Below are 16,951 nucleotides of genomic sequence, written 5' to 3'. Positions count from 1 at the left end.
GAATGAGAGATGTCATTCCTAAACACTCACAACTCCAATAACAAGGTATGATTTTCTATCTGATCCTATTTGGCTTTTCCATAAGGAACTGTGAAAACCTCTCTCAAAATCCTGGCACCAGTGTGTGCAATAGGAATCCTAACACTGGCTCTGCTGGAGCAGAATTTCCCTCTTCAAGAATAAAGCCTTGGGAGGAAAAAAATAGCGTGTTGGTTTTGTGGCTGAGCCAGCTATTTAACTCCACGAGCCAGCAGAAACAAAAGCAAACCAAATAAAACTACAAAGCTACAAATATTCCTTTTGGACAAATGAGCCAAAACTCTTTTGACATTTATGGCTCTACCCATCCCTACCTGATAAGTCACACAGAAAGCTGCAACTGTAGATACCAGCAATCATGTAAATAAATTTTATTATGCTGTATGTACAATACTAGTACAGTGAGATACACTAATCATGGGAGGAGGGGAGGTTGCTATTTTTCTCCTGTCCCATGTGGTAATAATTTTGTATGATTGAACTGTTATGGGCTAAATAAAAGTACACATTAACTGTAAGATACATTGCAAATACATTAAATCTTCCCTGGAGTTTAAGCAAATACGTGCTTTTTCTATCATGCATTTGGAATTAGTAAAGGAATCTACACTGGGCCATAGGATTTATAAATAGATTTGGCTTCCTCTGCAATACTTTATGGGCAATTATTTCAGAAATGAAGATGCAGAGCCACAAATAAATAAAATAATTGCAGCTGATCAGGCTTTATTTACCGCTATCACATTTCCCTGACTGCTACACTTCCCTCCTCTCATTTGCTCCACTAGCCTGAATCAATGACCAGATGAAGAGCTGTCAGTTAATGTCAAACACAGAGCACAAAAGATGCCAAAGGCTGATTCTCGTTTCCCCACTTCCAAATTCTGCCTGGGCCTTTCTGGAGCTGGCTTGCTCCCTGGATAAATTCAGCATGGAACTGAGAGGCTGGGAAAGGGCAGAGCCAGTCAGATGAGCTGTGCAGCGAGCACATTTTCCAGGGAGCACATTTTGCTGTGGCTACCCTGCAGAAGTCACTGCCAAAGGTCTGCAGAGCTCCCCTCCCGTGAGCAGATGCCCAGCTGTGTCAGGGAGGGGCTGGCATGGTCTCCCCTGTCTGCTGCAACCCCACTCAAACAGGTATTAATTCACTTTGGAAGACACTGAGTAGAACTGTGTGCGGCAAAAAACAGCTTTCCAGACAAGTCCAGTGAATCAAATCCAAGCAGAGGCTGGGACTGGCCTCATGTCTACATAACACCCTCTGTACCTCACACTGTGCAGCTTTGGGTACTCGAGATCTCAGACAGGATGGGAAACTCTTGATTATCCATATTCCTTGGGATCAGGCCTGAAATCCTACACTCAGCCTCATCTAATAGCCATGTTACCTGGGGTTCAGGAAGGAGGTTGCTTGTCTGAAGAGGCTTATCAACTCATGAGGAAAAAAAAGTGCAATTTCTGCTGCTTTGAAAAGCCACAGAGCTGGTAACACAGAAACAAGGGAAACACGTAGGATGCACCAGGTGGAGACAACCTGACTGCCCACCAAGGGCTTCCTCCTATGAGCTCATCTCAGAAGCAGCCACCAGGATGACATTTTATGGCTCTCAAATTAAACTACTTAGAAAAATATTGTCTGCCAGGCCTGATGAGCAGTAATGCCTCTGAGCTACCTACAGCATCCTGTCCTGGGAAGGAACAGCCAGCTTTGTGAAGTCTGGATGAAAAGGGTATCATGTATAAAGAGGGAGCACCAGAAACAGTCTAGGACCTGAAGAAGATCCTACAAGCAGAAGTCTCATAGATTTAAAGCCTGTTTTTTATTTTTATTTTTTAAAATTTCATTTTAAGCTGCTTATTTCTGCATAAAGAATTGATGCTGCAAACCTCTCCAAGAACTTCATCAACCACAATCCGTAAGGTGGAGAAAGAGACCAGTGGGACCAGATGCCAAAGGAGCTAGGAAGATTTATGCTAGCTGAGCATCTGGCTCCCTGCTCCCTGTTATCAGAGTGAAGACAAATGCTCACCAACACCCTTATTCCAAATCACTAACGTGTTCAGCCACGCTCAGCACAGCTGCAGCAGTGCTGCTCCTGGAAGGTGTGCGGCCTGGAAAAGCAGCTGCTGAGTGCTTCTTCCAGGGGTTTGTGCAGTGCAAAGAGCAGTGAGCAAACAGGGTGTTGCTGCCCCTCAAATCAAGCCAAGGGAATGATTAAGACATCATCATTCTCTGTTATTGTTCTAGCGGGTTGTAGTAATTGCTTCTACACAGGAACGTGGCTACACCTCTGTTGTCATCCATCATCTTGCTGAGGCTGTGCACTGTACAGTGCTTTGATTTGACCTCATTAGCACTCCCAGAATTACAATGTCATACCAATGATAAAGACTGAGATTATCTGCATCTGAGGAAAGGGAGAAGGCGCAAATCACACACTATGTGAACAGACAACAGCACAACCATGACTCTGCCAAATACTCAAAGGCTGCCTGAATCCCCCTGGCTCTTGATTTTGCATGTGGGACAAGATGTGATCAGGAATTGTGCCTATATGCATCAAACCTGCAGGTAAAGGGGATGGGCTCGTGCACTGGTTATCTGAACACTCAGGGGGAGGCAGGGCAGGTGCTGGAGTAGATGCTCTCTGGTACCACCTTCCCTCTGAGTTGCCAGTATTGTCTCTGCTGCCTCCAGCCTCTCTCAGGCACCCAGTGATCCACTAGAAACGTGGAGAATTTGTGTGCAATTTGGGAAATGACACAGAGGCATTTGGCCTTTGTACAAATGCCTTGTGTTCTCTTGAAGTTCATAGGATTTTCTTGTGATTCCCAGGGTAGAGGCACATAGGGAGGGTTCCTGCTCAAACCTTGAAGGTTGAAGGAAGGTCAGATCAATTTTTTTGACCCTTCTGGCAGTCAAATAAAATCAAGTCAAATCTGTACTTGTCTGAAGTCAATCTACAGCAAAATGTGTAGTGAAATGGAATCTCTCAGACGCCAGCCAGCAGCTTCCCCCCTGAGCTGTGCTCCCCACTGCAGCTCTAACACAATGCCAACACATATTCCAAACCACTCATTCTCAGCTACTTTAGTCTTCTATGGACCATCTTAGAGGAAATTAACTGAACTTCCCTACAGTGGGAACAAAAGAAGGAAATGAATTTGTTACTCCAGTGGTACCCTTGACACAGATACTGAGTAGCTCCATTAAACATTTTGCAGCCCTAAGTGTCTTTGCTAAATCCTCTACAATGAGCACAGAGTCATTTTCCTTCTTACAGCACAAACATACAGGTCAGGATTTGGGAGTCTGTTTTGTATCTGAATAACTTCTCTCATCTCAATGGGATCCAGGCAGGCACAAATTAAGGCTGCATAATCCTAGTCCTTCCCTTTCTCTCCAGAGGCACTACCTTGCAGTACCACTCTTGGATAAACTCATTTTCACAGACTCAGCATAGCCCCAGCCAAATGACTAATACAACTCTTTAATACAAACAACAATAAATCAACTGATTAAATTCTGATTTATCAGACAGATACTGTTTAGCTCTTCTCAAAGCTGTTCTGAATCATCTCTCTTGTCTGGCCATGTTCCAGAGGAGCACTGACACTAGATAAAGCTCAGACCTGAGGAGTAAGTTTACATGAGATGGAAATGCTGAAAACATCCTGTATTTATGACGGGAGATTTCACAGAGATCAGAGTGAACAGCATTCCTGAGAAGACTCTGATGTCTCTGAAGCGTTCTCAGCATCTCTTCCAAGGACCAGTCTAGCAGGGCAAGGTATCAACAGACCCTGCAGCTCCAGGCTCAGCAGCAAGGCTCGGGAGCCAGACACATTAACCTTGGGAGATCCTACAGCAAACGTTTAACAGCTTAGAAGACGGCTACTCCGCCACAAATTCACTTTAAATCACAGACTTTTTGGACTTACTTCATTGGTTTAAACAATGCTTGTCCATAGTTCTGGAATGTCATGATCAGCTTCAGCTGGGTGCCTCCTGATTTCATTGCTGCAGGGGAAAAACACAAAACAGCTTTAAAATGAGACATGTGGATCTACTTACACTCAGTTTCCTTGAAACCAAATCCTATCTGTTTTCCTCTGGATCAGTTCAGCACCATGCTATCAGAGCATCAAGCAGGGTGATCCCAACTGGACAACAGATTATTCAGCAGACTACAGGGGAAGGCTTTGAGCTGCTGACCAGGACTAAACATGGATTGCATTTCCTGACACTTTTTTGCCTTCTTCTGGCTACCATGGCCACCATGGGCTCCATAAGCACCCCAGATGAACAGCACCTATAGGAGCAGACCATTGGAGTCTTGTTTTCTCCATCTCCTGTTGCTTTTGGAGTCCCTTCTGACAAGGTAGTCACACGGGGAAAGGAGATGGGGGTGCTTTCAAAGACAACTGCAGCTGGGATGTACAGCCCAGTGCACAGCAGACAGCTCCTTAATTAAAAGTATGAGCAGATACTGCAGCAATCTCTGATCTCTGCTGCGATTTTAATAACAGTTTCTGAGCAGCAGAAATATGTAAATTCAGCCCCTCCATGCACAGTGGATATGTATCCAAGCCCAGCCATTAACTCCAAGGCATCCCAAGGTGGTTCATACATGAGAGCAGAGCTGTGCAGAGCAGCCTGGCCTGGCTGGGAGGGCAGGAGAGGACATGTGGAGGCAGGAGAGGACAGTGGAGGTAGGAGAGGACAGTGGAGGTGGCAAGGACAGTGGCTTTGCTCATCTCCCAACTGGGAGCTAATGGGAATTTAAGACTGATACTCATTCATACCATTCTGAAAAACTTGGACAATGTCACACTAACAGCCAGATTATAGTGTTTCTAAAATTAGGATGATTTTTATATATATAAGAATTAAATTTTATATAAGAATTCATAAAAATGCATTTTACTTGATGATAAGGCTACTTAAAAAAGATAAACCTATACTTCAAAAAACAGCTGCTTTTCTACTGCCTCAAACAAAAGTGTCCTAATAAATGAAATTACCTGTAGTCTGACTCCTAAATGCACCTCTGTGTTGGGAAGGCAGGCCATGGCCAGCAGGGCTGTGTGGATGAGTCAGTCTCTTAAAGATGCTTTCTAGAATCATCAGATAATCAATCCCTTTCTCTGCAGCTCTGACAAAACCCGTGTCAACTGGAGAACTACATAAATGTCAGGTTATCTTGCTCTGTAAGTTCTGGCTGAGAGCTGCCCTTGTTCCACCTATAGAGCTTGTACATGTTTTTTCTCTAACCAATGCTATTAGCTGCACATCTTTTTAATTACTCATCTCTGTGCCTTATCACTGATAGGTCATCAGCTCTCTTTCAGCACTTGCAGCCTATATTTTTGCAACAAAATGCTATGCAAATCTGGTCAGTGTAATTATACTTCTCCTAGAATAAAATCCCTCCTGCCCTGCTGTTTTGCTGATCCCAGCCTTCTCTCGCCTTTCCACTTCATCCCAAAGGAACAAATAAATAATTAGAAATTAAAGGGCATTAAGCAATTTGCACTGACCAGGTAAAGCAGAGGCACAGGGCTTTCCAGGATCAAACTCCCTCTCCTGTGCAGGACAGGTCAGTTGATCTGCACCTGAGTGCAGGAGGAGCACAAGGCTTTTTCATGGCCAGCTCCTATCCTGAGGACTATAAAAAGCAGAAACCTTCCAGTCCAAACCCTGCATGTGGTGCCCTGGGACCGTCTGTGCACTCTGGAAACAGCCCTGGTTAGGCTGGGCAGCTGGAGCTGCCCTTGCCCCACGCCCACAGGGCACAGGGCAGTCCTGACCACCTTCCCTGCCCAGCCACCGCCACAGGCGTGGCGTTTCAAAGCAACATCGGATCACAGAACGGTCATCGGATCACAGAACGGTCTGGGTTGGAAGGGACCTTAAAGATCCACTAATCTACACCCCTACCATCACAGCAGTACAAAGAAGAAGCAAAAAACGATGTTCCAGCACGGCCTTCTCTAAGCACAGAATTTCAGATACTAAAAGGACTGGTTTCTCAGCAAATTGAAGCCACTCGACAGATAATGATTTTGTTAGCAGCCAAACTCAACAGCGAGGATGTCACCACCAAGCAGGGAAATGTATGAAGATTAACAATTCAGAATAATTCTTCCATGAGACACAAAAGCCTGCTTTCCTGTCAGAAGGAACTGAGCTGAAGTAAAACAAAAGAATCCCCCTCGTCTTTTTAGATCCATCTTATTGTACTGCCTTAACTGCTTGCACCAGTAGCCTCCCCCCAACACAAGTTTTGTTGGCACAAGTTGTTCCTCCACTGCTGCTGGGAGCAAACTTTGGAACTCTGAAAACCAGAGGGGGACATTGGTGGGAATTGTGTTCCCATTGTGCTTTGTGGCAGGGCATGCTGGAACCCACATGGATCATGGAAAACACCCCATGCCAGAGCTCCACCTTGGCTTCCCCCCGTCATCCAGACTCACATGCAGCTACTCCCACTTTGCTCTTCCAGTGCCACTGACGTGCTGGCCAGGCTGGGGGTGATGCAAGGCCACCCTCCAGATCCCAGCTGGTTAGAGCCCAGCACTGTAATCCCTGCAGAGATGGAAACACCTGTGCTTGGACTGTTCTTTTGAGCTCGACAAGACCCTTGCTGTACCTGCAAACTAAGCAGCCTTGGAGCAGTCTGGGGTGCCCACATTCTGGGGCTGCAATGCCAGAGAAGAGCAGATCTCCCTGGAGATGATTCACTCTTAGTCAGATCACTTCCCCTGTCCTAACTTAGCATCACATCTGCACACTGGCTTCCCTCTCATTTTCTGAGCTGTATTCCTCAGGAACTCTGTCTCCTCCTCAGCCTCAGTTAAACATGTCCCTCTGGCCATTATGGCCTGTCATCTTCCAGGGGTTTGTCCCAAACATTGTTTGCTCATCTGGAGACATCCTTGTGCCTTCATCCACTGCCCACAGGCCCATTCCTGAAGAATGTGGCACACCCAGAAGCAGCACATCCAATTTTCCAAGGAGTGGAGGGTGCTGCACCATCGCGCTCTGTCACATCTGTGGTCAGCAAGTTCAGGGATTTTTAGAAAAGCCTTGCAACACAAGGCTGTGCTGACTCCAGAGGAGCCACCAGTCACACTCTGAATTCACCTTTTTTTTTTTAAAGTATTTTAATATACTGTAACACCACAGGTCACAAACAGCTCTGTAAAGGCTTTATAAACCTGCTAGCTCACAGCAGGTTCTTCAAATCAAGTCTCACACAGCTCCTGGATGTACTGGCACACTGCTAAAAACAAATCCCAATGCCATCATTACTTTTCATCTTCAGGCAACTCAAAGCTTCTCTTTTCCCTCCAAAGCAGAAGCAAATGGAAAGCAGCATTAACCTTTCCTGTTAACCCAGTGTAAGGGCTCTAGGGTGTGATCAGAAATCTTCCTAACTTCAGGAGGCTTTGCAAAAAATTCCCTGAGAAATCTTTTTGCATGAATGTTTGGGATTACTGTCTTGTCCAAAGATTAGTGAAATTGGTGGGACTCCTTCTGTTTTCTCCGACAGACTTTGGATCAAGCCTGGAAAAATCCCCACCCCATTTACATCTCTGAGCCTGCTGTCATGGCCACATGCCACGTCTGCTACTTCCCCACCCTGTCCCCTCAGCAACACAAGGCCTGAATTCCCTCCCTGAGCCACAGAGCCCATCCAGTACAAAAGATAACCCAGCTATCATCTCTCAGTCCTCTTTTCAAGCTGAATGCTACAGAGTTCCTGGCTGCTGTCTGGTACTGACAACGCTGCCCAGAGGGTTTTGACCCAAAGGGATTTGGAATTCCAACCGGTCTGGCTTTCCAGCCCCTCTGTTTTGCTCCATGATAGCCCTGATCCTACCAGCCTGTCTAAACCATATTGTTTTCTGATGGAGAGAGAGAGAGTCCCAACAGGACCCCTGAACTTTTTCTGATTCTTTTGGTCAGAATCCAACAAACATTTAAAAATGTATTTAATTATGCAGTGCTAATGCCTGAGAAGTGAGATACAGTCACAGCCTGGGATGCAGTTAACATCTGAAACAGAGGATGCTCAGATCCATTTTGGATTCCTATTTATAGATCAAGCTTAAATCTAACATAAACATGTTGATTGCCTTTAACAAGTAATGCTCTGCCCCGGGCTAGAGACATGGCCCTGTACAAGCTGTGAAGAATAAATTTCAAAATAAATTCAAGCCCTCATCATCTCTTAGTTTGTCCTTGTTCAGCCAATTCTGCTAACTTGTTCTTAAAGGACTTTCTTGGTTTAGTCAAGGAAGTAAAGACTGTAGGGGAAGAGATCTGTGAAATTATTCTTAGGCTTTGCTGTACATTTTAAGTCCCCTCCTTTCATCTGGAATAGTACATTAAATCAATCTGTTGACTCTTGGCAGACTCACTGTTTTCTTACACAGTAAATCAAAGGTGCTACATTTCATTGTTTTCACAAGTTCTCAGAAGCACTTCTTCCTTTCTTTCGGATGAAATTTTCACAACTTTCCTTAGAACCAGAATTTATGTTCAGTATTTAGAGCCTTCTCTTTTCCTTTTCTCTTTTCTTCCCCTGCCTTGAAGCAGAGCCTACCTCAGGTAACTGCAGCTTTTATTCCCAGAGTGAGTAATCTCACACACTTGCTTTCTAATTACTCGCTGAACAAACTGAAGGCATCACAGATTCACAAATCACCTCAGGCAGGTAATGTTTCCAAGCCTTTACAACCAGAGAACTTAAAGAATCAAAAAATAAATCCCAGCTGCTCAGAGGAATTACAAAGGCCTATTCTGCTTACAGGAATCTCCTCTGGACAGCAAGACCAAGCCCACACTGCCCTTCCAATGCACCATGCCAGAGCTGGTGTTGAACTGCTGATACTGCTGCCACAATTATGCACAGACATCTTGTAAATATGCAAGAAAACAGCTAACTATGGTTATTTATGCATGCAATAAACAGCTATGAAAGGCAAAGGAAATGTGCAATTGCCTGTGCATGTGCTTCTGAAAACCAGGCTTCAGTGCTCAGTGGAAAAACAATTCTCTCTAGGCTCCTATTTATGGCAAGAGGAAATTTTCAGTGAATTAAATCAAATTAAGAGCTACCTCTTTATGCTGAACAAAATGAATAGGAAATACATAAATACATATATAGATGCAGGGCACAGAAACATCCTCAGCCCGAGCCTGGGTAACCCTGTCCTTTTCCAGGCCAGCTCTAGGTGTCACTGTGGGAGCTGGATGGGATGCTCCTTCCCATCCGTGGATTTGTTCCATTTAAACTTTAACATCAAGAAAATGTCACCTTGGTGCTCCCTGCTCTTGGGAATTGCTTCTGTCACCGTTTTCATTTTAAAACACCCCTGCACGTTACAGAGTCGTGTGAGTGGTTCTAGCAGATGTGGGGGGCCAGTCTGGTCCCCACTCTCCCCCATAAATAATGCAGGGTGAGCAGAGAAACCACAGTGAGGCCAAGAATGCTGTTTTGCTGCAGTTTGGATTTAATTGCTGTAGGTATCAGGCAAATCATCTAATTCTATTAGAGCCAAAGTAAATCTGAACACCGGGAAGAAACTGGATAAAGCCATATCCCATTTCACCTAATGCATGGAACCCTGTACATTTAATTGTCCTGCTTGCCAAAAGAAGCCTGAAGACCAGGCATTATCAAGGTTTCAATTTATTTTATACTCCTAACCTGACATCTTGCCAGCTGGCTTAAAAAGAAGAAAAAAAACCCAACACAACCCAGCAAAAATTTACCATAAGGTAAAACTCCAAGGCTAATTAGAAGATAAGCAGGAATATGCAAAGAATGTAACAGCCCTATAAATGTCCTTTGGTCAAATATATTACTCTTTATTAATCAGCTTACATGCTTTTGAATCCCTCTGCTGCTCTGCAGTAAAGCTGAAAACTGGCAGGAATTACTTTAAAGCATGTATTTTTAAACATCCGAAGAATTTGCAACATAAAGTAAGAGATGCTGCATTGTGCAAAAAATAATTTTAAAAAGTATATTAGCAATATGCTCTTTTTTTCTTTGCAGGCTGACAAAGCTGAATCCCCACAGGGCCAGGCAGTGAATGCTACCACCAAAATTCAGATCCAGGCATCTCTGCATCGGCAAAAAGTCTCCTTCTATTTCCATATACTTGATTTTAGACTGGGATTTATGTGTAGGAATCGTTCCCTGTCAGTTCCCATAGCGGCCAACAACTATACCAAATACACCTCATAGTTTAATTTATGGAAATTATCCTGATTCATTGCTAGAAACCATGGCTCTGTGTTTTTGTTAGAGGCATAAGAGGCCCTACCATACTCTTAAGAGCCTTGTTCAAACATTAACAGAGACAATCCCAAAGGGAATCGCTAATAGCAACCATAAATCTTCCTCTGAGGTCCCAGTGCCCTTTCCCCCCGTTGATCTGAAAGCTCTATCAAAATCAGAATTAATGGAAACCCCACGATACATCTGTATGACACATCAGGTGAAATCATGGCCCCAGGGAAGTAAGTGGCAAAAACTTCCACTTACGTCACCAGGGTCAGGATTTCACTCCCATTTTCTATGATAATAATTTTTTGCTGCTCTCAGCTGAAGCAGAGAGAGGTGAAGCCACATGCCCAGAAGCACAAGTGAACACCAAGCCCAGAAGATCAAGAGTGAGCACTCACCTACTATTTCTTGCTCCTACCTCCCTGTCTCCCCAACCCAGCTTGTGTGCCCCCACTCCACCTCAGCCATCCCCCTGCTCTGCAGAAAGGGACAGACCTCATGGCTCGAGCACAGCTGAGTTTGCTGCAGACACTGCTCTCCTCCTCCTGCACAGACCCCATGCCTGAGCTCTGGAGGGCTGGGGAGGTGAGTGGAGATCAGAACTCAGCAGTACAAACTGCTACAGCCACTGCGCTTTGTGCAAAGCTCAAGAGATGGGCCAGGAGATGGCTCGGTTGGACATCACCTCTGCCCCTCTGGGGACAGCCTGGCCACTGCCTGGGCACTGCTGCTCTCTGCAGGGACAGGGATGGGCACAGAGTGCATCTCTCCCTCCTCAGTGGATGTGCCCAAGGAGCAACGTTCACACACGTGTTACAAAGTGCTGGCTCAATCCCCATTGGCACGTGCCACTAATAGTCCAAAAACTGGTGGGTATTGAGGGGCGAGCTCAGGAAAGGTGAGGGCTGTGTCAGGGAGAGAATCACCCAGGCTGTGTCCATTCAGTGCCCTCGTCACCCTCCAGTGCAGACCAGAGGAGCATGGGCAGAGTCTGCTGCTACCTGCAGTGTCACCTCTGAGCTGGGGAAGGGAAAACACATGGCTTGATGGTCAAACATGACCCCCTTAATGAATCACTCCGATCCAGACTTTTGGGGACAGAAAACCCATCACAGGTTAATAAACAAGCCCATGTTTGTCATCTTTCCTGAGCTACATGTCCACTGGACCCCTGAATCCAACATGTGGGACAGCACCTGGGTACCACAAACTGCTTTACTCAGAGTGCTGCCCCAGCAGAGCAGTGTGCTGAGCACAGCCAACATGCAGCAAGATGCACTGAGCTGAAGGTCTCCTCTGACATCCTGCATTTTACACCTAATCCATCCCAACCAGCTAAATCAGCCCACTCCTGATGACCAAGGATCTCCTTTATTCCTGCTCAGCAGCGGCCGTGATTCACACAATGGAAAATGTAAACCTTAGGGCTGCTTGAGCTATTCTTGCCCAGGCCATTTCCTGCTGAAGCCAGGGGAATTTTTGCCTTGCAGGGTTAAAGACCTGCTGACCTCATCCCACAGTGCCAACACACCATCAGCACTTTCACAGAGCTCCGGCTGTTTCATCCCTCTGAAAGGGACTTTGCAACTTTGTGGTCAGCACAAGTAACTCCATTTTCTGCCTGGTGGATGGAAACCACTGCCTGTGCTGCAATTCCCTACCTCTGGAAACCACGGGGTGTGCACTTGTTTAGTATCCCAGGGCTTTCATCTAAGGCTGTGTCATTTTTTTCCCCCGTGCAGCTACGCAGCTAAATTCAAGAAGACACACATTGCCATTAAACAACCCTGGAGAAAAGCCCTGAACGGTGTCACCTTGCTTAACCAGAGCCAAAGGTTGACGTGGGCACATCCCTGTTGTGGATTCACAAGCAGAGTAAACAGAGCTGAGCTGTGCTCAGCAGGAGGCTGCCTTGCCTGGAGCTCCCTGCCATGCCTGGGGAAGCTGCAGCTCCTGCAGCCGCAGAGCCCGCGGTGCCGGATGCTCCCGCAGCCACCGCTGCAGGGCTGCAGGGCAGCCTCTCCTTCCTTGGCACGGCCAGCGCTGCCAGGCACAGCCTTTTAAATCATAATCAGCCAACAATACAAATCTAGCTCGTGCAGGATGCTGTCTGCTTTCTGCCATCCCTTTTTATTGGTCAGCGTATTTATTTTAAATAACCGAATAGGGCACTTTCAGCCTGATTGTGACTAAAAGATCTCTGACATGAATGGGGTTTGCCTTGCTGGCAGACTTGGCAATTATTCAGGTAATACAGAGCTGGCAATATCTCTTAATGTTTAGCAGGGAAAATGAGCAGGGAAGTCAGAAAGCGATGTTGCAGGGACGCTGGAGAGAAGCCATGCAAAATATTAATACTCAAACAGCAGTGAGATCCCGAATAAAGAGCAAATAATGATAAAAAAACAACATATATCCAAACATACCAACGCTGGTTATTTTTTGGGAGACAAGGTCTTGCAGTAAAGCCTCAATTGCAGGATTATGTCTGGAATACAACTCGTACCGATTAATGCCAATGTGGAATTTTAACCAGTTTGGGTAGGAGTCTATGGAGGTTTCTCCAGTTGGCAAAAATTCTTCATGATGATCTTCATTTTGCCTACCAGCAAAAAAAAAAAAAAAAAGAAAAGAACAATACAACAACAACCCAAAGTTGAGGAGAAAGAAATAATGCTACAGTTTGTAACACGCGTCAAGAAACAGGGCTTCAAAATGTGACAACTTGGACAGGCAAAGCACTACAGGAGGGGGAGAAGTCCCAGGTTCCTCCTGCACCAGGAGCCTTCTCCCACCTGGGGCTAATGGGGAGATGGATTCTCACTTTCCCTCACCCTGCCTGATTTAAGGCCCATGGAAGTCAGGAGCAAAACTCAGAGCAGCATCACTGAGCGTTGGCAGAGGCCCTTCTACAGCAGAAACACAGAGCTCAGTTTTACCCTGTGCTTAGGCTGCATTACATTACACACAGCTTTTACAGGTCTGACTCGAACAACAGCATCATCCTGAACCTTTGTTTAACAGGGACATGGGGCAGGAAACCAAGAGTGCAGCAGAACCTGACCTGTGGTGCCCAACGCTCCCACTCCCTCCTCCTTCTTAAAGAGAGAGAATGAGAGAAACTGCATCACTCTGAACTGGTTGCGAAAGAACTGGCTGGCTTTGCCCCTTCCTGAGCAGTAGGACACTACTACACCAAAGAACTGTTAACATGTTACCTTCCAAATTTCCCTTTAGTTCTGTGAACTTTGGCTGCAGCCACTAAAGAAAAGACGTACAAAAGGCAGCGGCATTGTAGATATCAGTGCTGATTTCACTCTTCACCTACAGAACAGACTAACCCATATTTTTGATTCAGAGTTCTCTGTGTTTACAGTCATCTCCAGATGTTCAGGCATTTGTGACTTTTTTTTTCTTTTTCTCTCAGAGAAACCAAAACTTTTCCAGGTTATTTCCCTTCACAGTCAATTAGGATTATTAGATGGAAGAGGCCTGGACAATTCACATGCTCATGGGGCGGAAATCACAATTATTTATCCTCTCTTTCTAAAGGTTTAGATCATGCTGACTGCTCTGCAGCTTGACAGAGCTTTTGCACGGTACAATGCAGCTGTTTAAACATTACAATGTCAGTGTGTTGGGAAGAGGGTGCTGTTGTATTAGACAACCCTTTTGATTTTTCAGTCATTGAATTTCTCAGCATTTCTAAGGAGCCAACAGGGCATACGATTCACAGAGGCAACTGACTGCTTTGAAGGCTGGAGAGCAGTGGAGGTGCAGGGCACTGGGAATTAATTGAGGATGAAAAATGTAGCACAGATCAGATCCTGAGAGCGGAAATACCTGCCAGGATGAATGCCTTAGTGGTACTAGACCTTGCTTTTGAGAAAAGTTAATGTGTTACTGGCTGGCCTCACTGCTCAGCCCCTTCACCTCTGAGTGGGAGACAGGGAACGCTCGCTGTGAGCTCACCCTCCTCCTCACACCGTTCTTCTGGCAGCATCTTCCTCGGCTGCAGCTGGGGATGGGGGGAGACCGACCCCTTGGCCCCAGCGCTCCAGCCTTCCCGTGCTCCTGCGTTTATTCTGTATTTCACGGCATTTATTTTCCGGAGGAACACGACCGGGGCGAGCCTGCGAACCGTTTCTCTTTTTCCCAGTGACCCCGAGTCGCTCCGTTCAACCCTCTGCCCACTTCCCCCCAGCCACGACACCCTAAAGCCCGCGTTACCCACCGGAGCGCAGCGACCCTGGGGACACACGCCACGTCCCCACCCCGCCCCGGCCACTCACCACTCGGGCTGCTCGGCCGCCCGCGGGTTGAACCTGATGTCGCTGTTGACATTGAAGAGGAGGTCGCCGTCGGCCAGCGGGGGCAGGGCGGCGCGGTACAGCGGGTGCTCGAAGAGCGCGGCCAGCGGGGCGGCGTTGCTGGCGGGGGGCGGCGGGCGCGGCGCCCCGGGGCCGATCAAGCGCCGCGCCCTCCCCGCCGCCGCCGCGCCCGCGCCGCCCGCGCCGCCCGCCGCCCGCTCCGCAGCCTCCCGCGACTGCGACGAGAGGTTGGAGGCCGGCTCGGCGCTGAAGTCCTGCAGGATCCGCAGCGTGTGCTTGCTGGGCCAGCGCGGCGCGGCGGCGCGGGGCGGCGCGGCGGCGGGCGGAGGGCAGGAGCAGCCCGGGCGGCCCTCGGGGCCCCGGCGCTCCAGGCGCGGCAGCAGGTCGATCATGATGTGCATGGTGCAGGCGACGAGGAACACCATCAGGATCAGCACCCGGAACTTGCGGACCAGGAGCATTTTCATGGCCGGGGCGGCTGATGAATTACCGGGGGAGGGGGAGGGAGGGGAGGCGGCGGACAGAGCCCGGGCGGGCGCGGGGCTGCCGGGCCCCCCCCGGGGCTCCGGCGTGCTCCTCTCGGGTCGGGAAGCGAGCGATCAAGTCAATAAAGTTACCTCCATAGGCGCCGAGAAATAAACAGGCTAAACCCGATAGGTCCTCATGTCTCAGTATCATCAAGAACTTGGGAGGGGGAGGAAAAAAAATAAAGGGGAAAAAAAAATAATAATTAAAAAAAAAAAAAAAAAAAAAAGCTCCGGACCGAGCCTTTAAAATCAACAGGAAAACAGTGCCAGCGGCATGGCAATATAGAAAGCCATCTGTTCACGATTTCTCCCTCTTTTTATTACAGGGATCACAACAAACAGGGAAAACTGGCTCTTGGAGAGAAACCGGCATCAAGCACAGCCGCTGATTGAATAAAATATAAAATTTAAAAAAAAAAATACGGAGAGGAGGAGGGGGGAAAGAAAAATATTAAGAAAACCTGTGCGGAAAGGCGACAGAAGAAAAAAAATCATCCATAATATTTGGCTGTGCTGGAAACGCTGACTCCCTTCCCTTGGATTTGAGCAGTGATGCAGCAGAAGCGCTCTCCGCTCGCTCTCGCTCCCTCTCTTCTCTCAGACTCTTTAAGAACCTTGGCTGGAAAATCATTTTCTTAGAGCGGTTCCAGTTTCTTCATCCATCGCGTCCAGTGCTTGGGAGAGATTAGTATGTTCAACTGAGATCGAGTCTGGGTGGCTGCTGTATCCGAGCTGGGCTTGTGCTTTGGCTTGGGCTGGTTTTTTTTGGCTGCAAAACTGTCTGATGGCACAACTGCAACATAAAGGTTAAATATGGCACAGGAAAAAAATAAAAAATAAAGAGGGGGGAGAAGGAAGGATTAGAGGAAAGAAACTAATATAAATCAGAGGTTCTTTTAGCGAAGAGGTCTTTGATCTCTGCTGGGTCTTACAGATCTTTCTTTAGGAGAGAGAGAGAAAGGAAGAGAGAAGGGGGGAGAGAAGGGAAAAGGGGGGAGAGATCTTTGGCAGGTGCAGAGTGAAAACCTCTTTCAGCTACACTGAATTCTGGAGACTGGTTAGACTAGTAGCTCTGCAGCTCGAGCTTTCAGTGGGTGTGTTAAATATTATGAGCGAGCCATGATTCCTGCCTTCCTCACGTCATAGTTAGGAGATTGGCTAAATAAACGCTACAGTGATAGTAACAGGAAAACCTCAACCAAAAGCGGGGTTTTTTTTCCCTCCTCTCCTCCCTCCTTCCCACCCCCCCTTTTCATTCTACTGCAGCTCCAACTGGGGCAAGGAGAGGGCGTCTGTTCCACAAAGGTTTGGGGAAAAAAAATATAAAGGGAAAAAAAAAAAACAAAACAAACCACGAAGCGGTAGAAGAGAGAGGAATCTGCACTAACAGCATTGCGAAGCAGGAGAGCGGTGTGTGCCGGGCTGGGATCGGCGATTGTGCTCCGTCACTGTCCGGGCTGGCAAGTGGCGCATTGCCCGCTGCCCTCGCCTCCGGCCCGGCAAGGTCAGCCCGGGGAGCCGCGGGCTCCGCTCCCCCCGGGACACAGCCTTGCTGTCTAATCCGAGATCCTGCGGGCTGTGATAATCCGGGAGCGTGCTGCCCGCCCTCCTGCTGCCTTCCCCGCGCAGCTGGCTCCGTGTCCGGCTGGCCCAGTGGGCTAATGGAAGTGGTGGCCTCGGGGCCAGCACAGCCCGGAGAGTGCTGTTGGCAGTTGTGGAAGAGTGAGGGCACTCTGGAGGGAGGGACGAG

At 47.5% G+C, this 16,951-nt stretch overlaps 1 protein-coding gene across 1 annotated transcript in view; it reads right to left on the bottom strand.

Moving 5' to 3' along the window:
• FAM20C (FAM20C golgi associated secretory pathway kinase) overlaps positions 1-16,668 on the bottom strand; it is a 59,186-nt gene extending 42,518 nt beyond the window's left edge. Inside the window, exons 1-4 of the mRNA XM_048320498.1 lie at positions 16,590-16,668; positions 14,636-15,994; positions 12,770-12,945; positions 3,982-4,060 (exon numbers count right to left, since the gene is read on the bottom strand). Coding sequence (XP_048176455.1) covers positions 3,982-4,060; positions 12,770-12,945; positions 14,636-15,141 — 761 coding nt within the window. The 5' untranslated portion in view covers positions 15,142-15,994; positions 16,590-16,668. The remainder of the gene's footprint in view (positions 1-3,981; positions 4,061-12,769; positions 12,946-14,635; positions 15,995-16,589) is intronic.
• Positions 16,669-16,951: the final 283 nt, after the last annotated feature.

This window comes from Corvus hawaiiensis, chromosome 16, assembly GCF_020740725.1.
Source record: "Corvus hawaiiensis isolate bCorHaw1 chromosome 16, bCorHaw1.pri.cur, whole genome shotgun sequence".
Taxonomy (NCBI): Eukaryota; Metazoa; Chordata; class Aves; order Passeriformes; family Corvidae; genus Corvus; species Corvus hawaiiensis.
Note: the sequence above shows the minus strand (reverse complement) of the source record. Positions and strands in the feature narration are given on the sequence as shown.